At 43.5% G+C, this 23,485-nt stretch overlaps 1 protein-coding gene across 1 annotated transcript in view; it reads right to left on the bottom strand.

Moving 5' to 3' along the window:
• Window positions 1–23,485, bottom strand: part of TIMM44 (translocase of inner mitochondrial membrane 44) — a 57,451-nt gene that overhangs the window by 19,005 nt on the left and 14,961 nt on the right. Inside the window, exons 5-11 of the mRNA XM_075123134.1 lie at window positions 23,122–23,271; window positions 9,400–9,536; window positions 8,557–8,642; window positions 5,873–5,965; window positions 5,390–5,514; window positions 3,479–3,529; window positions 1,169–1,258 (exon numbers count right to left, since the gene is read on the bottom strand). Of these exons, the coding sequence (XP_074979235.1) occupies window positions 1,169–1,258; window positions 3,479–3,529; window positions 5,390–5,514; window positions 5,873–5,965; window positions 8,557–8,642; window positions 9,400–9,536; window positions 23,122–23,271 (732 nt within the window). The remainder of the gene's footprint in view (window positions 1–1,168; window positions 1,259–3,478; window positions 3,530–5,389; window positions 5,515–5,872; window positions 5,966–8,556; window positions 8,643–9,399; window positions 9,537–23,121; window positions 23,272–23,485) is intronic.

Genomic DNA, 23,485 nt, shown 5'->3' with positions numbered 1-23,485 from the left:
GAACCTGATCCACTGAAATGTTCACCAAGAATTATCAACCACAATGAGTACCAACCTAGCCACGTGCACACATGCACAAGGTCAATGATATCTGTCTTAATCATTAGTCTTTCAAAATTGCCTGGGTACAGATTTACACCAAGGTGCCTTTGCAGCAATGGAACAAGGACTCCTGCAGTCTGTAACCAGGATTTGGTCATAACAGGAAAATACTCCTGCAATTCTGTCTCACTGGGCCAGTGGCTAAGCTGAAAAATGACAAGCGTCAGAACAGAGCTCCCTCTGGGATATGATTCCCACAGTGGAACTGCTAACAGAGCAGGATACTGCTGCTAAGAAGCAAATTCAGTGATCCTCTCCCACAGCCTCTGTTGGTTGCTGTATTTCTCCCTGATTCTGCATCTTGATGTTAGCAAGATTAGTGGCAAACCCTAGAGCAGCCTTGGAAGGGGTGAGTCACAACATGATGTGTTTCAGAGTAACAGCCGTGTTAGTCTGTATTCGCAAAAAGAAAAGGAGTACTTGTGGCACCTTAGAGACTAACCAATTTATTTGAGCATGAGCTTTGTGAAATACTTGCTGAAGAGAAACAGAAAAAACACTCTACATACACTCAGGGAATCACAAGTGCCCGTGCATCATAAAACTACATTTTAGATGTAAATAAAGATGCAGCAATTTTACTGCATACAGCGTTTTCTGAGAGAAATGGAAACCCCAAGAACAATAAGATAGCAGTGCTGTAAAACATAGCATAATCCAGCAGCCTTAAACCATCCCCAAATCCCACAGAACTGTAAAAAAGGGAGCAACAGGAATGGAGTCTCTTCTAGGCAATTTAATAAACTGTAAAGCAATGATACCGGGCCACATTCTGAGGTCCTTTCACATGCAAACTACTAATGAAGTTCATGAGAAGTACTGTGGTGTGTTACTGATTCTCTTCCTATCCTTTTTGTCTGTTATGTCGATTTAGATCATAAACTCTTCAGGTAGGAACTGTCTCTCGCGATGTGTATGTACAGCACCTAGCACAGTGGAGCACTGATCTCAGCTGGAGCCTCTACGTACTGCCATAATACCAATATTAATAGGAAGACAGCAAGTCTGAATTGTAGCTCAGGATTTGATTCATCCTCCGAGGAGGAACAGAAAATGGGAAACTTACATCAATGTTGTCAATGTCAAGAATTCTGGAGTGGAACAGGAGACCCATTGCTTTGGCTTGTTGGATTGGATGAGCAAGCTGACTGTAAGTCTAAATGAAGCAATATAAACTTTGGTTACATGTTTGAACTTTTCATATCCTAGGAAATCAGTGACAAAGGAAAGGAAGAGGGAGGATTCCTTACAGTGAACATTTCAAAAGAAACAAACCAAAGTGAACACACTGAACAATCTCAGTTCTTTGCAAATGTGCTGATTACCATATTCATGCAACTATCAGGTGGTTTCATTAAATGCTCGGGGGGGGCTGGAGGGGGTGTCTCACAATTCTGCCCTATCGGGGACTCCCTCTGTCATGCAGCTGGACATAACAGTAAGCATACAATTAACAACATAGAACATACACATTGAGAGCACCTGCTAGCCAGTTCTGATCTGACAGCAAACGTAGAAACAGTCTGGAAAGCAAGTGAACTTTCTAACCATTTCCCCAGTACACAGAACTTGGAAATTAGCCCAGTTTTTCCTGGCTCCTTTTTAGACGCACATGCTTTATTATTATTTATGCATCAAAACCTGTTGTCATGGATGTTGAATTACTATTTGCTTCCAGCAATATACTAGGCGTAGGTCAAACAAAAAGGAAGGCACAGTCCGTGCCTTGAAAAGCTTCTAATCTTCATCACAAATCATAAAAGTGCAAATATCCTGCAGAAGCTTACTGGTAAGGAGGTTAGACTAACAGGAGTCAAAGCAGAGGGTTCTGAAGGGAGATTAGACAGGGAAACCTTACTGAACCAAGAACTGCACCCTGACAGCTAGTGGGTTGTATTTAGTTATTCTCAGACCTGATTTGAACATTGGCCAGTTGTTTATCAGAGTTATTATACACACAGAAGTCTGCACTAAATTTATTATACTGGACTTTCACCATTAGCACAGGGTTCTCAAACTGGGGGTTGGGACCCCTCAGGGGGTGGTGAGGTTATTACATGGGGGGTCATGAACTTTGAGCTGCCACCCCAAACCCTGCTTTACCTCCAGCATTTATAATGGTGTTAAATATATTTAAAAGTGTTTTTAATTTATAAGGGCAGTCGCACTCAGAGGCTTGCTATGTGAAAGAGGTCACCAGTACAAAAGTTTGTTGTGCTAACCACTGGGTTCTCAAACAAGGCAGAGTCAGAAAAGTTTTAGAGGGAGTAATTTGTTCTCTTCCTGTTATATCTCGTGAGAGTTTGAGACCATCTCTGGGAATGGCTATTTCCCTTGTTCTCTCTAACATTAGCACATGGTGCTAGTTTGCTACAAATAGCGATTTGCACAATTGCATTTGAGACCTCCCCACCCCGTGATGTCCTAGATTCTCCCATCGATGGGACATTCTATTCATTTCCTCAGCTGGTTTTGCAGCTGACTCTCAACTTGGCTAGTTTTATTTTTAAGTTTAAAATAAAACACGTAGGAAACCCTTGCCTCTCAGTAATTCAAGCATGGGGGTAAGCCTGCTGCCTCCTCTACAAACTTTTCAAGAGGGCTGTTCTACAGAGTAAACTAAAGTACATACAAATCAGTGCTGAAATGCTTGCAGAAGGCTTTAAACCTCCCACTCTGTTATAGCAACGTATTGATAGTTTTATTCTGAATAAAGACACAAACAATCAAGAGACCAAAGCCCCATGAAAAGGATCTGCCCTGTTCAAAATGCAAAAGATTCCCTGCACAAGCTTATCTGGTTATGTGAATTTCCAGCCTTCTTGTGGTGGAAATTGATGTAACTTTAAAACATTAAAAATGTTGAGCAATTACATAGTTTTCTGTGTGTTGTCAACAGCCCAACTATTCTGGAGCAGGACGGGCAGCAGAAACAGACAGCATTTAAAGGCCAAGAACAAATCAATCTTCCGACAAAGGTTGCTTCCACAAACTTAAAAAAATGTGATGCTGGAGCTATTGCTGAAGTTACAGATCAGATGCAGTTTACATACATTTGTGTTTAAAGAAGTGGATTCACTACTGAAATTCTATCATAGTAGACACCTGGGAAAACATCTATTTACTATTTTATAGCACACAAGAGCAAGGTAGATGTTTCTCAGAAGACCAAACGACGGGGACAAACACGAGGGAGGGACTGGGGAAAGGAAGGACAAGGCACACAGCAATATTATAATGGGGATGGTGGCTGTTTGGCCAAGGTTAGGGCCACGCTGAACCTAATCTTGGGACATTTCAGGCCCAAAATTAACACCAGAGGGCTCCAGAGAAGAATCCCAGCCTTTTAAGACCCATTATTAATATTTATACTTACGGCTTCATAGCACCAATCTTTGAGGACATCCAGGTCTCCAGATATCATAGCCTAAAAAAGGAAGTAATATATAAGCAATACAAACAACGGAACTTTTAAAACATCTGTCCTAGAGCACCTGTCAAACTATCAGCTCTTGAAAAGTGACCTTCTTTAAATCCCACATTATGCCATGACACCTTTCTCCTAACGTGACTCAACATGGAGTGAGATGAAATTTCAGACATTAAGGTGATGAGCAGTACAGAAGTACCTATAAATAAATACCATTTGAGATAACCACAGATTTAGGCTTAAATAGTAACATGCACCAAACTGTTAATACCTTCCAGCAGTTTTCAAGTTCTGGGAGATGTACTTTAGCAGGAACACAGAAGCAGGTGCAAACAGCAGGAACAAATGGTCAATTTTCAACATGGCAAAAGGTCAACAATGGCACATTCAGTTAAACTGAAAAGCAGTAATGCATTTCCAACTAATGCAAGGATTTAAAAAAAATATTGCATAATTAACTTGTGGCACCTACTCCTGTAAGATATTATTGAAGCCACGAAATTAGCAAATTCATGAGAACTGGACATGGATATGCATAACAACATCGAGAGTTCCATTAGCCAGGATACCTTTCAATGCAACAGACATAATAAATCTTCAAGTTTCAAGTCATAAGTGAACTTACTGCCTGGGGTTAAAAAGATCCTTCCCCATGGGCAGTCTATTCTACAAGCATCCATCTAAGGGTTTCTGCACCTTCCTTGAAGCATTTAGCATTGGCCACTGTTAGAAGCAGGAAAAAAGGCGGTCCAATCCTGTGTGATGATTCCTATATATCTTAGTTTTAGGCTCTGTCTACACTACAGATACAGCCGTGTGTTCAGCCAGTTTGAGAGAGACTCAACTGATCAGTTATTACACACAGATGTGACCACACAACATCTGCTTTCAAAATATAATGACAACTCACTGCGGATGTCCTGCTTACCCATAAACATCAAATCCCTTTTTTGAATCGTCCTAAGCAACTGGCTCAATGAGCTCTTATGGCCGCAAGCTCCAGACATACTGTGAAATGTATTAAGGAGTATTTCCTTTGATCAGTTTTAAATACACCTCTTGCACTATAATTGCATATCTCCCTCTTCTTACATCATGAGAAAGAAAGAATAGCATTCTTATTTACTCTAGCATCCATGGGTTTATATATCACTCTCATTTTCCTTCTCTAAACTAAACAGTCCCAATCTTTTCAGCTTCTCCTTACACAGTCCTTTCAAGCCTGTAATTCATTTTGCCACCCCGCTTGTCAACACTACATATTGTCTGTCATTGTACGACCCAGAGCGAGGGAATACCTTTTATTGGATAAACTTCTGTTGGTGAAAGACAAGTTTTAGAGCTTACGCAGAGCTCTTCTTCAGGTCTGGTCCAGTTCAGATCCAGACTTGCAGAAGAGCTCTGCATAAGACTGAAAGCTAGTTTCTTTCACCAACAGAAGTTGGCCCAATAAAAGATACTATCTCACCCACCTTGTCTCTAATATCCTGGGACCAACACAGCTACAACCACACTGCATACAATACCACCCATTCATCTAAATATGTTAAGTCCCTCTGGAGCTCTTAGCATTCGTCACTCAGGGGGAGAGGCAGTTTGTTTTCCAGTCTGGCCAGGGCCTAAAACCTGCTAGACTGAGTGGAGTGGTTCTCCTGACCGGAGATCCATCACACCTTACACAAAGTCATTTCTTCCAGTTAATTAAGCTGGGCTGGAAACCTGAGTTTGAGAGGCAAAAAGCCAGCCACCCAACACTGAGTTTTATCTTTAGCAAAATCAGACCGTCTGAGTTGGAAGCCTTCTGTGAGATTTTAAGGGCAGAAATAAGTGCATCATGTCCCTGCCCCTCTAACTCACCTCCAGGACATTGGGGATTATGTCGTTCTCACATTGCTTTAGAAACCGATCCTTGTCAAAAGCTGGGTCCACTTTGAGAATTTCTGTCAAAACCTCTGACATTTCTGTCTTCGAGAACAGCCCACCTGACAAGGCAATTCAATTCAATGAGCCTTTCTTGGCACAAGTGTTGCCAAAAGGTAAGGAGACACACAGCACTCACATAAATCAGTTCTGCCAGGACAGAGCTAAACATTGTGTTTGGGGTTTTAATTTCATCCCCATCTGTCATACTGCCCACTCCTGATCCAGCGGCTGGCTGCTTCAACATTCCACAAGACATATGATCCTGATATTTTGCATATATGTAAGCCCAAAATTCCCTCCCAAAGGCTAGTAACACACTGAGAGCAGCAGCTCTAATACTCCCATTGTTAATCCTGAGTCTCAGCTGTGTGTCACGTAACCCTCGAGAGACTCTTCTCAACAAAGATGAAATGCTACCTATTAAATCAGTGACTTTGTCTGTAACAGCTCTGGAAGCCCGAATGAAGACGTTATCACTTTCATCATACTTCATCTTCATTTCAAAGAACCCTGAAAGAAGAGAGGAGATCAACATTATTGCTTTGCCATTTCACTCTTTTGTGCATCTTAAATTGGAATTAGCATGTTCAAGTGCAAGAGTGGACAGGTCTGACTGAGGGGTTTGGACTTTACTTATGAAGTCCTTTCCAGATTGGTCTTATGATTTAATATATTTCAATACTTCATTGACAAAAATTTTTTTTGTCATTTACTTTCCCACAATTAGGAATAAATTATCTTAACCATTTATCTTTTTCCATAGTTTTACAGATTGGTTTCTCCTTTGCATGAGTGTCAGAGCCCAAAGATCATACAGTTGCCATTCTTCTGGCCTAGGAGAACTTAAAGTATCTGCCAACTCAGCAAATAGTGCTCCTGAATCATCCCAGCAGGACGCAGCATTGGTGTAAGGCCTTCCTTCCCTCCCCACAGCACACCACCTGCGCCCAGAAAGCAAACGTCCAGGAATGTAATCCAAAACCAGGTTAGTGGCAGTGCAGGGTTCTAACATTAGGCCACCATCTTTCAGCAGGTTCCTGATCCAAGAGAAAACCTTGCTGATTTATGTCTGGGAAAGCACAGTAGAACCTCAGAGTTACGAACACCAGAGTTATGAACTGATCAGTCAACCACACACCCCATTTGGAACTGGAAGTGCACAATCAGGCAACAGCAGAGACCAAAAGAGAAAAAAGGAAAAAATAAAAAAAGCAAACAGTACAGTGCTGTGTTAAATGTAAATTACTGAAAAGACAAGGGAAGCAGCATGTTTCTTCTGGACAGGAAGGTTCCAAAGCTGTATTAAGTCACTGTTCCATTGTAAACTTTTGAAAGAACAACTACAGCATTTTGTTCAGGGTTACGAACATTTCAGAGTTACGAACAACCTCCATTCCGGAGGTGTTCATAACTCTGAGGTTCTACTGTAGAGCAAGGACAACAAGGCTCTAAGCAGCAATGCACTCCCAAACCTTGAGGACAAAGATAAGGCATAAAACAGAAATAAATCTCCCGGGATGAAAGGGCAATATCCACCCCTCTGCTACAGCTCTTTGTAGCTGTTCTTAGGAAACCAGAGATCAGAAGGGTGAGCATTAGTGGACGAAGGAGGAGATGCGATCCTGCAAAGCAGCGTCTCCAAGATAGATATAGAAGCATGTGTTTAAAAAGTAGGGAATTGACAGTGTAATCCCATTGCAAAAACAGATTAAAATTGCCAGTATTCTATCTCTGACAGCAGCTAGTTCCAGAAGAAGCTGCATTAGGTAGCTATGGGAAAACCTGCCCACAGTGGAAGTTTCTTCCCAAAGCATATCAGTCAATGATTGGCTTAAGCTCTGAATCTTACTCCTTCTAAAAACTAGTTTTACTATCTGATATATTCACATATACCATATAGAGTATATAAAGGGAACAACAACTAGCTCTGTTCTACATGGCCTTGGTACAACCCCACCTGCACTACTGTGTGCAGCTCTGGGTCCCACAGTTCAGGAAGGATATAGAAAAACTAAAGAAAAGGACAACAACCCTGCATCTTGGTGGGGGTTAGACTAGATGACCCTTACAGCCGCTTCTAACTCTATGATTCTAAAGAAGCAATTAATCACTGCACAACCTGTGTAACATGAGGGGAGTCTGAAGGAGCTAAATGTATTGTCTAGCAGAGATTATTCTGGGGGACGTCACGGTGACCAACGAGTACTTTCAAGGGAATCATGTCTCAAGAGTGGGACAAGGAGCAAGTGAGCAAAAAGATAAGGAACTATTCAGGATAAATATTAGGAAAAAATTCTTAACAGTCAGAGCAATGGAGAGGTTAAAGGATTTTGTGATTTATCTTGGAGAACACAAGGGCAAGCTGGACACCAGGCAGCCTCCTTTGGTCAAGTTATTTCGGATTCACTGAAATATGTCTTCAGCGTGCTCTCTTTACTCCTTTCAGCCTTACTAACAAGCCAAACTACTTATCATGTATTACCCAATAAAGCACAGGATGCAACACTGACAGCTAATGGTGCTGATGGGAAACTGGGATTACAAACAGTCCAAAAACGAGGTGAAACGCCCACAATCCCACAGATGGGACCAATTGAAAAAAAAGAACTTGGTTTGCTGCAGGCAAGACCCTGTGACATACACTTTGTGTCAGCAAGAAGCCCACAGTCTGCCCACACTTTTACACGAGTTACAGGCTTAATGCCACTCACAGGTTGTATACAGTGCTCTGGCCTCTCCCCATTGCCAGGATACATCTGATTAGAAGGACCATGTTTAGAGTTCAGTACTCTTATGGCTGTCAGTCACAGCCATCTACAAGATGGAAACACGCAGTGGGCAATTCAGATTTCAAGAACTGGGAGCAGTGGAAAAATAGCTTTCTGCTAAAGACTGTGGGGGTGTGTCCCAACACAGATGGAGCAGCCTGGAATAACTGCAATGTCAGCAGCTACACCTACCTTCCATCTCACACCGCCTCACAATAAGAGCAATGACAAAAATGGCCATGATTTGTATTATGTTGAGACTAGTTGCCCAGATGGTAAGAGAGCAGAGAACTGGAAATGAAGTTCTGTTCCTTAAGCCTTGGGAACACTTACTATTGAAGACCACATTGTTGTCCTTGAAATCTTTCCACTGCTGATACCATTTGGAATCCTTGTGCAGCACCACACCCATTGCCTCCCTAGGGAAGAGCAAAAGGCAAGCGTTTCATGAATCAACAGCTGAGCTCTTAAATGAGACTGGAGACAAGGACGAAGATAGTGATGACCATTCACTGTCCAGCATCCTGTGCAGACTGCAGCTGACACCTGGGTCACGCATTGTGTGAGCCTGAGTGAATGGGTGGAATGGAGAGGGGTTGGAAGGAAAGATCAGAAGTTCAGATTTGATCCCATTAAGCTTATGTTGACAGTGAGACATGCAGGAAATATCACAGAGACCTGCTCAGATGTCTGAGGTGGGGAAGAAAAAATACTGGAATACACAAATCAAAATTTCAAGTCAGGATGATATATTCTTTGTTAATGCCCAGTAACTCAAACATCTGATGCATTTTCTTCCAATTGTGCAGAAATATTGTATTTTGCCTTCAGAATAAACTTGCCAATCTTCAGGTCAAACCAAAGTTATAGAAGGAATAAAATATGGCTTTCCAACATAAGCTGGCTGCAGTCTTAATTAGGGAGACTCTACCAATCACAATAACTGCACCAGCCCTCTTCCCCATAGAAATGGAGTGCCACTGATCTTCTATCCCTGCCCTGCTTCTTCAGCCCAATACTCAGAGAAGATCACTCCCTCAAACCATACCTTATCCCTGCAGCCTGACCTCACCTCTAGACTCCACCTCCCAATCTGTGGCCCAAGTTTGAAAACTTTCATCAGATAATGTTCAGCAGATCATATTTGGCAACAGTCTCTCTTTATTCAATACATACTCATTAGCTTCAAATATTCTCTCTTTGACCTTCTCTCCATCGAATTCCGTTCTTTTCCTAAGTCGCTCAGGACGTCTGTAAGGACCCGTCTGCCCTAGAACGCTTTCGTCTATTTCCTTCTTCACTGTTTCTACTCCCTGAAAGGAAAAACATTCCTGTTAGATTTCTGCAACAAGTCCACTCTTGCACCTCAGTTGAAAAGAAGGTAGAGTCTGTGAGCCACGTTCAGCTCTGTTGTAAAAGCAAATACACCATCAACTTTCGTGGAGATGCACTCGCTTAAAACAAGGTTAAATGTGGCCCTGCATTTGGGAAGTAAACAGCAGACGTACAATAAAACAGCTGTGTGGATCAGGCTGAGAATAAAACAGTGGAAAGGAACCTGGGGAACTAACCAAACTAACAGGCGCTTGGTAAAGAAGTCTCTGAAGAGGGGAGGAGTGGAAACCCTGGCAATTCAGGTGAGAATTCTTACTGAAAGATAGTGCTGACTTGCCCAGCTTTAAGGAAGAATAAATTCCTAAATCCTGAATTCTACGATTCCAGTTAGGAAGAAAAGAGCTACAGGACTGCAGAAAATGCAGGAGATCAGGAATGAAATGACAAATGTATCTGATATTAAGAACAGGGAGAGGCAACCAAAATTATAGGAGAACATATTTTCAAGGTCAGCCAAATCCAGTTCTCAGTCCCAGACCCAAGCAAGAGAAAAAGCTCTGGGTCACCTGAAATGTGCATCTGTATGCCAAAAAACAGGCAGCCAAATTATTCACAGCAAAACTGCATCACTACTGGTGAGAAAACAGGTTCTGGGACTGAATTCAAGTCATGCTGCTGGACCACATGAGGTTATGCGGATATGTCTCAATAGTGCAGCTAAGCCAGAGGAAGAAGCAGTGGATATGTTCTCTCTCTTGGTTGAGTTTCTGTTTAGGGAAGGGACTTTCTAGACTGAGACACAAGTAATCTTTGGGCAGCGTCTACCAAGGAGAGGCCTGTTGTGATTACTGGACCTTAAAATTTACCCCAGTTGTAAGTTCAAATGTAAGACGTATGTGCAAGTTCATAAAATGTCACAACATCACCACTTTTTGCCTGTTTGAAAATTAACCATAAAAAATAGGTTAAGTTGTTTTCAATAATAAACGTTATAAATAAGTGCAATAAAACAGACAAAAAATTAAATTAGTTCAAACGAAAAGGGCATGCTAATACGGTTCAAGAACTGTTAAAATCTTGCTTCATAAAAACAGAAAATGTAAGGTGGATGTAAGGCCTAATTAGTAAAAATAAAAATAAAGGGATGAACTATGACACCCGCTTATTCCTTTTTGGGGGCTTTTAAAGAGACTGCTCTCCCAACCCAGCTCATCTCACCTTCCCTGGCCCCAAGACAGAAGAGGAGCAAACAGAAAGACTGTCTTCCTGAGAGGAAAGCTCTTGTTCAAGGAACTTTGTTTTTGAGAAAATCATTATATTATTCTGACATCCAGACTTCAGCCCATCAGTGGACATACCTAACTGCCAGCATCGTAAAGGCATGTAAGATCCTGTTCTGTCTCCCTTTCTTTTGGGTTGTTTTCTGTTCCCCCTTCCTTCCTCCTGTTCTGTAACTCACTCTCTCAGCTTTTCATCAAATCCTAAAACCAACTGCACTGCACTGGCACAGCGAGATGACATGACCACAACCCTACCCTGTCTCAGGAGAACCCAACCAGACAACATCCAGATTGTGAACAAGGATCCAAGCAGCAAGTGCCGTGGTAGACCTGCCAGTGAAAGCACCCATTCATAAGTGACCAGCCATGCAGTGTTCCAAAGATATTGACAAAAGCTATATTTCCCTCCCCTTTTCTATCCTCTCTCCTCCTCCTTGCCACTGTTACTCCTGGAGGAATTCTGTGTCACTGCGTGTGCCCAGAATTCATGTCCCCCACAGATTTCTTTGTTTCCCGGCAGAAAAATGACTTCTGATGGGGAAGCCGCAAGACCTGTCACATGCCCCTCCCCAGCAGTATAGGCAGGTTGACTCGGGTGCCTGGAGCAACAGGTGGAGACATAAATCCCCGCCAAAGGGGCTGGGCAGGTGTGTGTGTGAGAGAGACACACACTTCTTGCTCACTATTGCAGTATGCTTGGTGTGGGGGGCAGGACTTGGGGGTGTTTCTGAGGAGGCAGACATGGTGCAGGCTCCATCCCCTCAGGCAGAGCAGAATGTAGCAGCCTGCCTGCTTAGTGAATTGTTCCCATTGTCTCTGTGAATTCCCCCAGGAGTATAAAACAGGTGTAAAAGTTTTAAGGCTCCTTCACATTGCCAGAGCAGTATAAAGGGAAGTTTGGCCTTAGAAATGCTTATGGTGCTTTAGTGATTAGAACTGGTCTACATTTTTGGACTGAAAACATTTCCTATCAAACCGTGCTCCATGAACTATTTGGTACTGACCTTTCTGGAGATGGTCAGTAGCCAATATAAATTGTGAGTTTGATTCCCCAGCCCTCACCTGCTCTTCAGTTGCCTATGATGTAACACTGAGCATATGGCTGCATATATTTGTTGAGTAATAACTAGAAATAAAAGCGGCAAAGAGTCCTGTGGCACCTTATAGACTAACAGATGTACTGGAGCATAAACTTTCGTGGGTGAATAACCACTTCGCTGGATGCATGTAGTGGAAATTTCCAGAGGCAGGTATAAATATACAAGCAAGAATTAGGCTAGGGATAACGAGGTTAGTTCAATCAGGGAGGATGAGGCCCTCTTCTAGTAGTTGAGGCATGAACACCAAGGGAGGAGAAACTGCTTTTGTCGTTGGGGAGCCATTCACAATCTGTGTTTAATCCTGAGCTGATGGTGTCAAATTTGCAAATGAACTGAAGCTCAGCAGTTTCTCTTTGAAGTCTGGTCCTGAAGGTTTTTTGCTGCAGGATGGCTACCTTTACATCTGCTATTGTGTCCAGGGAGATTGAAGTATTCCCCTACAGGTTTTTGTATATTGCCATTCCTAATATCTGATTTGTGTCCATTTATCCTTTTACGTAGGGACTGTCCAGTTTGGCCGATGTACATAGCAGAGGGGCATTGCTGGCACATGATGGCGTAGATTACATTGGTGGATGTGCAGGTGAATGAACCGGTGATGGTGTGGCCGATCTGGTTCGGTCCTGTGATGGTGCCGCTGGTGTAGATATGTGGGCAGAGCTGGCATCAAGGTTTGCTGCATGGATTGGTTCCTGAGTTAGAGTTACTATGGTGCAGTGTGTCGTTGCTGGTGAGAATATGCTTCAGGTTGGTGGGCGAGGACTGGCCTGTGAAAGTGAGGGATCGTTGTACAGGATGGGTTGTAGATGATGCATTGGAGAAGTTTTAGCTGAGTACTGTATGTGATGGCCAGTGGAGTTCTGTTGGTTTCTTTCTTGGGCTTGTCTCACAGCAGGAGACTTCTGGGTACACGTCTAAGCCAGAAGCTTCCTGCTGCAAGACAAGCCCAAGAAAGAAACACTATCTTCAAAAACTCCTTAACAGCTCGACAAATAGCTTATAATTAAGGCTATGATTATGTCACAGAAGTCACAGAATCCATGACTTCCAGAGAACTCCATAACATTTTCTGCTTCAGACTTGTAGCCACGGGATTGGAGCTGTCAGCCAGGAGGCCCTAGAGCTCTCAGCTGTAGGGGCCCCCGCAGCACCCAGTCCTGAAGCTCCCAGCCACGGGGGACAGCTTTGGGACTCCCAATTCCCAGCTGCCGCGGGGAGCTCCCGGCTGCAGGGGGCGGCCCCCAGAGCTTCCAGCCGGTGCCAGCGGAGGGGGGACCCCGAAGTTCAAAGTGGCGACTGGGGCCCTGCAGCTCCCAGCCACCAGTCCTGGAGCTCTGGCCTCCATGGGCAATGGGGTCCCTGCTGCTCCCAGCCGCCCTGAGTGTCAGCAATGGTGGGTGCTGAATCCCCCATTCCCCATTTTGTCACAGCTCTTTTTTTTTTTTTTTTTTTTGTAAAAGTCAGGGACAGGTCATGGGCTTCCATGGATTTTTGTTTATTGCCTGTGACCTGTCTGTGACTTTTCCTAACAATAACCATGACAAAATCTTAGCCTAACTTAGAATATTAAATAGGAAGGACAAAGTATTTCTAAGTAGCGTCAGAAATTAAGGCAAGCCTATTTCTTGCAGGACAAACATCCTCAGGATGAGCAGTGTAATTTTCAGGTGCTTTTTATCATAGAATCATAGAATAACAGAGTTGGAAGGGACCTCTGGAGGTCATCTAGTCAAACCCCCTGACCAGAGCAGGACCAATCCCAACTAAATCATCCCAGCCAGGGCTTTGTCAAGCCTGACCTTAAAAACTTCTAAGGAAGGGAATTCCACCACCTCCCTAGGTAACGCATTCCAGTGTTTCACCACCCTCATAGTGAAAAAGTTTTTCCTAATATCCAACCTAAACCTCCCCCACTGCAACTTGAGACCATTTCTCCTTGTCTTGTCATCTGCTATCACTGAGAATAGTCTAGATCCATCCTCTTTGGATCCACCTTTCAGGTAGTTAAAAGCACCTATCAAATCCCCCCTCATTCTTCTCTTCCGTAGACTAAACAATCCCAGTTCCCTCAGCCTCTCCTCATAAGTCATGTGTTCCAGTCCACTAATCATTTTTGTTGCCCTTCGCTGGATTCTCTCCAATTTCTCCACATCCTTCTTGTAGTGTGGGGCCCAAAACTGGACACAGTACTCCACATGAGGCCTCACCAATGTCGAATAGAGGGGAACGATCACGTCCCTCGATCTGCTGGCAATGCCCCTACTTATACACCCCAAAATGCCATTGGCCTTCTTGGCAACAAGGGCACACTGTTGACTCACATCCAGCTTCTTGTCCACTGTCACCCCAGGTCCTTCTCTTTAGAACTGCTGCCTAGCCATTCGGTCCCTAGTCTGTAGCGGTGCATTGGATTCTTCCATCTTAAGTGCAGGACTCTGCACTTGTCCTTGTTGAACCTCATCAGATTTCTTTTGGCCCAATCCTCCAATTTGTCTAGGGCCCTCTGTATCCTATCCCTACCCTCCAGCGTGTCATCCGCAAATTTGCTGAGGGTGCAATCCACACCATCCTCCAGATCGTTAATGAAGATATTGAACAAAACCAGCCCCAGGACCAACCCTTGGGGTACTCCACTAGATACCAGCTACCAACTAGACATGGAGCCACTGACCACTACCCGCTGAGCCCGACAATCTAGCCAACTTTCTATCCACCTTGTAGTGCATCCATCCAGCCCATACTTCTTTAACTTGCTGACAAGAATACTGTGGGAGACCGTGTCAAAAGCTTTGCTAAAGTCGAGGAATAACACATCCACTGCTTCCCCTTCATCCACAGAGCCAGTTATCTTGTCATAGAAGGCAATTAGATTAGTCAGGCATGACTTACCCTTGGTGAATCCATGCTGACTGTTCCTGAACACTTTCCTCTCCTCTAAGTGCTTCAGAATTGATTCCTTGAGGACATGCTCCATGATTTTTCCGGGGACTGAGGTGAGGCTGACCGGCCTGTAGTTCCCAGGATCATCCTTCTTCCCTTTTTTAAACATGGGCACTACATTAGCCTTTTTCCAATCTTCCGGGACTTCCCCCGATCGCCATGAGTTTTCAAAGATAATGGCCAATGGCTCTGCAATCACAGCCGCCAATTCCTTTAGTACTCTCGGATACAACGCATCCGGCCTCATGGACTTGTGCACGTCCAGTTTTTCTAAATAGTCCTGAACCACTTCTACCTTCACAGAGGGCTGGCCACCTCCTCCCCATGCTGTGCTGCCCAGTGCAGTAGTCTGGGAGCTGACCTTGTTCGTGAAGACAGAGGCAAAAAAAGCATTGAGTACTTTAGCTTTTTCCACATCCTCTGTCACTAGGTTGTCTCCTTCATTTAGTAAGGGGCCCACGCTTTCTTTTTATTGCCAACAGACCTGAAGAAACCCTTCTTGTTACTTTTAAGATCCCTCGCTAGCTGCAACTCCAGGTGTGATTTAGCCTTCCTGATTCCATTCCTACATGCCCGAGCAATATTTATATACTTGTCCTGGTCATTTGTCCAATCTTCCACTTCTTGTAAGTCTCTTTTTTGTGTTTAAGATCAGCAAGGATTTCACTGTTAAGCCAAGCTGGTCGCCTGTCAGATTTACTATTCTTTCTACACTTAGGGATGGTTTGTCCCTATTCTTTAAAATACAGCCAGCTCTCCTGGACTCCTTTTCCCCTCATGTTATTCTCCCAGGGGATCTTGCCCATCAGTTCCCGGAGGGAGTCGAAGTCTTCTTTTCTGAAGTCCAGGGTCCGTATTCTGCTACTTTCCCTTTCCTTTCCTTTCCCTTTCCTTGTGTCAGGATCCTGAACTCGATCATCTCATGGTCACTGCCTCCCAGGTTCCCATCCACTTTTGCTTCCCCTACTAATTCTTCCCAGTTTGTGAGCAGCAGGTCAAGAAGAGCTCCGCCCCTAGTTGGTTCCTCCAGCACTTGCACCAGGAAATTGTCCCCTACAGTTTCCAAAAACTTCCTGGATTATCTGTGCATCGCTGTATTGCTCTCCCAGCAGATATTAGGATGATTGAAGTCGCCCATGAGAACCAGGGCATGCGATCTAGTAGCTTCTGCGACTTGCCAGAAGAAAGCCTCGTCCACCTCATCCCCCTGGTCCGGTGGTCTAAGTTAATTGTATCCAATTTGCAAATGAATTCCAATTCAGCAGTCTCTCCCTGGAGTCTGGATTTGAAGTTTTTCTGTTGTAATATCGCAACTTTCATGTCTGTAATCGCGTGACCAGAGAGATTGAAGTGTTCTCCGACTGGTTTATGAATGTTATAATTCTTGACATCTGATTTGTGTCCATTTATTCTTTTACGTAGAGACTGTCCAGTTTGACCAATGTACATGGCAGAGGGGCATTGCTGGCACATGATGGCATATATCACATTGGTAGATGTGCAGGTGAACGAGCCTCTGATAGTGTGGCTGATGTAGGCCCTGTGATGGTGTCCCCTGAATAGATATGTGGGCACAGTTGGCAACGGGCTTTGTTGCAAGGATAGGTTCCTGGGTTAGTGGTTCTGTTGTGTACTAATCATACTAAATCCACAGAGACCTCCCTACCAACACTACAAAAAGAAGGATTCTAGGTGGACTCCTCCTGAAAGTCGAGACAGCAGACTGGACTTCTACATAGAGTGCTTCCGCCGACGTGCACGGGCTGAAATTTTGGAAAAGCAACATTACTTGCCCCACACCCTCAGCCGTGCAGAACACAATGCCATCCACAGACTCAGAAACAACTCTGACATCATAATCAAAAAGGCTGACAAAGGACGTGCTGTCATCATCATGAATAGGTCGGAATATGAACAAGAGGCTGCTCGGCAGCTCTCCAACGCCACTTTCTACAAGTCATTACCCTCTGATCCCACTGAGAGTTACCAAAAGGAACTACAGCATATGCTCAAGAAACTCCCTGAAAAAGCACAAGATCAAATCCGCACAGACACACTCCTGGAACCCCACATGGGATATTCTATCTACCGCCCAAGATCCATAAACCTGGAAATCCTGGGCGCCCCATCATCTCAGGCATTGGCACCCTGACAGCAGGATTGTCTGGCTTTGTAGACTCCCTCCTCAGGCCCTACGCTACCAGCACTCTCAGCTACCTTCGAGACTTCCTGAGGAAACTACAATCCATCAGTCATCTTCCTGATAACACCATCCTGGCCACTATGGATGTAGAAGCCCTCTACACCAACATTCCACACGAAGATGGACTACAAGCCGTCAAGAACACTATCCCCGATAATGTCACGGCTAACCTGGTGGCTGAACTTTGTGACTTTCTCCTTACCCATAACTATTTTACATTTGGGGACAATGTATACCTTCAAATTAGCGGCACTGCTATGGGTACCCGCATGGCCCCACAGGATGCCAACATTTTTATGGCTGACTTAGAACAACGCTTCCTCAGCTCTCGTCCCTTAATGCCTCTACTCTACTTGCGCTATATTGATGACATCTTCATCATCTGGACCCATGGAAAAGAAGCCCTTGAGGAATTCCACCATGATTTCAACAATTTCCATCCACCATCAACCTCAGCCTGGTCCAGTCCACAGAAGAGATCCACTTCCTGGACACTACAGTGCTAATAAACGATGGTCACATAAACACCACCCTATACCAGAAACCTACTGACTGCTATTCCTACCTACAAGCCTCCAGCTTTCACCCTGAACACACCACACGATCCATTGTCTACAGCCAAGCTCTGCGATACAACTGCATTTGCTCCAACCCCTCAGACAGAGACAAACAACTACAAGATCTCTATCAAGCATTCTTACAACTACAATACCCACCTGCAGAAGTGAAGAAACAGATTGATAGAGCCAGAAGAGTACCCAGAAGTCACCTACTACAGGACAGGCCTAACAAAGAAAATAACAGAACGCCACTAGCAGTCACCTTCAGCCCCCAACTAAAACCCCTCCAACGCATTATCAAGGATCTACCACCTATCCTGAAGGATGACCCAACACTCTCACAAATCTTGGGAGACAGGCCAGTCCTTGCCTACAGACAGCCCCCCAACCTGAAGCAAATACTCACCAGCAACCACACACCACACAACAGAACCACTAACCCAGGAACCTATCCTTGCAACAAAGCCCGTTGCCAACTGTGCCCACATATCTATTCAGGGGACACCAGCACAGGGCCTAATAACATCAGCCACACTATCAGAGGCTCGTTCACCTGCACATCTACCAATGTGATATATGCCATCATGTGCCAGCAATGCCCCTCTGCCATGTACATTGGTCAAACTGGACAGTCTCTACGTAAAAGAATAAATGGACACAAATCAGATGTCAAGAATTATAACAGTCATAAACCAGTCGGAGAACACTTCAATCTCTCTGGTCACGCGATTAGACATGAAAGTTGCGATATTACAACAGAAAAACTTCAAAACCAGACTCCAGTGGGAGACTGCTGAATTGGAATTCATTTGCAAATTGGAAACAATTAACTTAGGCTTGAATAGAGACTGGGAGTGGCTAAGTCATTATGCAAGGTAACCTATTTCCCCTTGTTTTTTCCTACCCCCCCCCCCCAGACGTTCTTGTTAAACCCTGGATTTGTGATGGAAATGGCCCACCTTGATCATCATACACATTGTAAGGAGAGTGATCACTTTAGATAACCTATTACCAACAGGAGAGTGGGGTTGGGGGAGAGAAAACCTTTTGTAGTGATAATCACCCATTTTTTCATGTTTTGTGTGTATAAAAACGTCTTCTGTACTTTCCACTGAATGCATCCGATGAAGTGAGCTGTAGCTCACGAAAGCTTATGCTGAAATAAATTGGTTAGTCTCTAAGGTGCCACAAGTACTCCTTTTCTTTTTGCGAATATAGACTAACACAGCTGTTACTCTGAGATCTGGAGAAAGGGGTAAACAGTGAGGTAGCAAAGTTGGCAGACAATACTAAACTGCTCAAGATAGTTAAGACTAAAGCAGACTGTGAAGAACTTCAAAAAGATCTCAATAAACTAAGTGATTGGGCAACAAAATGGCAAATGAAATTTAATGTGGATAAATGTAAAGTAATGCACATTGGAAAAAATAACCCCAACTATATATACACAATATGATGGGGGCTAATTTAGCTACAGCTAATCAGGAGAAAGATCTTGGAGTCATCATGGATAGTTCTCTGAAGACATCCAGGCAGTGTGCAGTGGCAGTCAAAAAAGCAAACAGGAGGTTAGGAAACATTAAAAAAGGGATAGAGAATAAGATGGAGAATATCTTATTGCCCTTATATAAATCCATGGTACACCCACATCTTGAATACTGGTATTTTCCACTGAATGCATCCGATGAAGTGAGCTGTAGCTCATGAAAGCTTATGCTCAAATAAATTTGTTAGTCTCTAAGGTGCCACAAGTACCCCTTTTCTTTTTGCATACAGTACAGTGGTCCCCTCATCTCAAAAAAGAAAGATATACTGGCATTAGAAAAGGTTCAGAAAAGGGCAACTAAAATGATTAGGGGTTTGGAACGGGTCCAATATGAGGAGAGATTAAAGAGGCTAGGACTTTTCAGCTTGGAAAAGAGGAGACTAAGGGGGGTATATAAAATCATGAGTGGTGTGGAGAAAGTGAATAAGGAAAAGATATTTACTTGTTCCCACAATATAAGAACTAGGGGCCACCAAATGAAATTAATGGGTAGCAGGATTTAAAATAAATAAAAGGAAGTTCTTCACTCAGCGCACAGTCAACCTGGGGAACTCCTTGCCTAAGGAGGTTGTGAAGGCTAGGACTATAACAGGGTTTAAAAGAACTGGATAAATTCATGGAGGTGATCCTCCCAGCCTTGGGGGTACGTGGCTTCTCCTCCTTTGGGGGTGATTTCTCATTGCTCATTGCCAGGGGAGCATAACAGTTCTCCATCACCATGGTAGGTGGGTTGGGCGTAGGAATGGAGCACGGCCTACTGCCAGAAGGAACCAGCAGCCAGTGTCCTCCCTGTGACAGAGCTATATCCTCGTCCCCCGGGGGTGTGACAGTAGTCCTCACTAGCTGGGTAGTCTCCTTAGCACATAACATAAGAACTACAGGCCACCAAATGAAATTAATGGGCAGCAGGTTTAAAACAAATAAACACAGCGCACAGTCAACCTGTGGAACTCCTTGCCTCAGGAGGTTTTGAAGGCTAGGACTATAACATGTCTCGATTATAGCACTTGATTACAGACCTAAAAGTCGCAATTCTTCAACAAAAAACTTCAAAAACAGACTCCAGCGAGACACTGCTGAATTGGAATTAATTTGCAAACTGGACACCATTAAATTAGGCTTGAATAAAGACTGGGAGTGGATGTGTCATTACATAAAGTAAAACTATTTCCCCATATTTATTTTCCCCCCGTACTGTTCCTCACACGTTCTTGTCAACTGCTGGAAATGGCCCACCTTGATTATCACTACAAAAGGTGTTTTTTTTCTCTCTCTTGCTGGTAATAGCTCCCCTTACCTGATCACTCTAGTTACAGTGTATATGGTAACACCCATTGTTTCATGTTCTCTGTGAATATAAAATCTCCCCACTGTATTTTCCACTGCATGCATCCGATGAAGTGAGCTGTAGCTGACGAAAGCTTATGCTCAAATAAATTGGTTAGTCTCTAAGGTGCCACAAAGTACTCCTTTTCTTTTTATTAAACATTGGATGTTGCAGATCTCTCCAGTGACTATATCTATGGAGAACAAGGAGTTACATCACAAGCAGTGCAACCTCCTATTATTGTATTTGCTCTGGTAAAGAGAGCACTTTATTTTAGATGCATTAGGCAGCCAGCCTGTAATAAGTTATATAGGTATTATTTACCAGCAGCAGGATGTGTATCTTACCCAAGCCACAAGGACTTGTGTAGCTCTATGATGCTCTGTTTTCTTGCCTAAAATAATATTTAAAAATTCTGAAGAATAAGACTGTTTCTGGTTTAGCACCACACCATAATAGGTCGTGTGGTAAGTCAAGTTTCCATAACATTTTACAGAATAGGCTCTGATTTTGTAAACGTGCATAACTTTTCCCAGGTGAACAATCCCGCTGGAGTTAATGAAACTGCTCACTTGAGTACAGTTACACACATGTTTAAGTGTTTACAGAATTGGAGTCATAGATTGTGATATGAAGTAGGGACTAGACTTTGAAAGATTTTTATTCCATTATTAGCCATGTGTAAATCACTCACTGACTAGAAAGGAGAGATGAGGGAGCATGTAGTGGCCACAACAATACTTCTGATTCCTCATGAATGATACTGAGTGACAGATTATCCAAAGGAATATAAGTCTGCTAAATACGAAAGAAAAAGGCAGATCAAACCTAAGGTTGTGCTACTAAAATTCCTATTTATTCTCTCAATATACAAGAGTCAATTTGCTGTTCTAAAGCAAAAAAAAAAAAAAAAATCCTGCATTTTGCATATAGAAAATAAAGCCAAGTTAAAAAAACAATTCTGTCCATAAAAAGGCCTTTGAGTCAGGTAACTTAAATCCAACAACAAATAAAAACATGTTAAGAGTATGGGGAAAATGATTTGTAACCTATAGAAAATTCAGAATACAGTAAGACTAGCAAATCCTGCAAAATGACTGCTTGCCTGGAAGGGATGGCCTGGCAGCCTGCTTTGCAGAAAAACAGTAGGCAGGTCTGAAAAGGGAGTTATCTTACTGCAGCAGATGTAGCTAACAGGCTTCATTATAGATATGTCACTGTATAATATCTGCTACTGCAGCTGAAGCTGACCTTTTGCAGATGACATCTTATTAGGAACACAAACATAGGAATTGGCATGACTGATGAGATCAATGATCCAGCTTGCCTAGTACCCTGTCCAGCAGCCACTAGGATCAGATGCTTTTTTATTTGCAATACATCTGCAATGAGAAAGTTCTTCCAACTCAGTCAGTTAGAGCTTAGCTTATAAACTCAGAGTCAGATTTTAAGGCCAGAAGGGACCATCATGATCATCTAGTCTAGCCTCCTGCCCTTTGCAGGACACAGAACCTCACTCACCCACTCCTGAAATAAACCCCTAACCTCTGGCTGAGTTACTGAAGTCCTCAAATCATGATTTAAAGACTTCAAGTTACAGAGAATGCACCACTTACATTTATGCCATGACATAGGAGTATTTACATCCCTTCTAGGAAAAAAAGGGGCCCTACCTGGTGCCGAAGTAAGGTTCAGTGGTAGGTGTAACAAAGTGGGGCTGTAATATTTTTATGGAGCTGGTGTGTGCCTCAGTTGCCCTGTCCTTTGCACTGCTACCCCTCAGGGCAGAAAAAGGGTTTAAGTTTGCTCTCAGAGCAGCGCAGGACATGAGGTGTGGGTGTTGCTTTGTTGTCTGAGCTGTAATGAAACTGATCCAGATCAACAGAGGGCCCAGAGGGACAACGAAAAGCCCCAATGACAACACTGGGAAGCTCCAGCAGACAGGGTTGTGAACGTAGCATGGTTTTGCCTGGAGACAAAAAATAGGGAAGGTGACCAGCAGAGGATAAAGTGTGGGCTTCTGGAAGAAGCTGACTGCTCTGACCTGGAACTGACGAAGAGGTCAGGGAAAGGCATATCTTGAGATGGAATCCACTACAGCTTGGCTGGGGTCTGTGCTGGTTTGGCCAGATGGACTATGTTTTAACCTTCATTTCTTTATGCTAACTTAAGGACATCCAGTGCTGTGTTCCAGTTGACTAATAAAGCCTACTCTGTTTTTAAAATACTGCTTGTTGTCACTGAAAATGCTTGTTGAGGTGCGTTAATCCTTGCAGAGGATTACACTTACACTTACCTTACCTTACACTTGGTAAGGCAACTCACATCTTTTCATGTATTTATACCTGCTCCTGTATTTTCCACTCCATGCATCTGATGAAGTGGGTTCTAGCCCACGAAAGCTTATGCCCAAATAAATGTGTTAGTCTCTAAAGTTCCACAAGGACTCCTCGTTGGTTTTGCTGATACAGACTAACACGGCTACCCCTCTGAAACTTAACACTTACAGTTCGGGAGGGACTTTTTTTTCCAACACAGCTTTCTTATTAGTGAACGTGGTGCCTGCACGGTAGGGCACCAAAGGAGACATGTCACCTGCATATGTACCTGGGAGATTGCTTTAAATGCTGCTGTCTTGCCCAGTTTCTCCCCTCCTTTGGTCACTGATTCTGCAGACTGCTTTGCTGTTTTGGCAGCTTCTTCCACACCTTCTTTTATCTTCCGACCAATATCACTCTTACTTACTTCATCCAAACTCTGCAATAACATGGAAGGAAAATGGTGTGAGAAACATGGACCACCACCTGGATTTGAAAGAGATTCCTCTTTTTGGCCTTTAGAGACTTCCCAAGTGATCACCAGGGAAATCAGCACGTTAGTGGCATGGTCAAGGTCTGTAGGACCAAGATTTGATTTTTCTTAAGTAGTTACAGGTCACAGGGAACCTGACTTTTCTGCTGCAGCATTAGCA

Source organism: Caretta caretta, chromosome 25 (genome assembly GCF_965140235.1).
Source record: "Caretta caretta isolate rCarCar2 chromosome 25, rCarCar1.hap1, whole genome shotgun sequence".
In the NCBI taxonomy this organism is placed as follows: domain Eukaryota; kingdom Metazoa; phylum Chordata; order Testudines; family Cheloniidae; genus Caretta; species Caretta caretta.
This window is presented reverse-complemented; position numbering and strand designations above follow the sequence as displayed.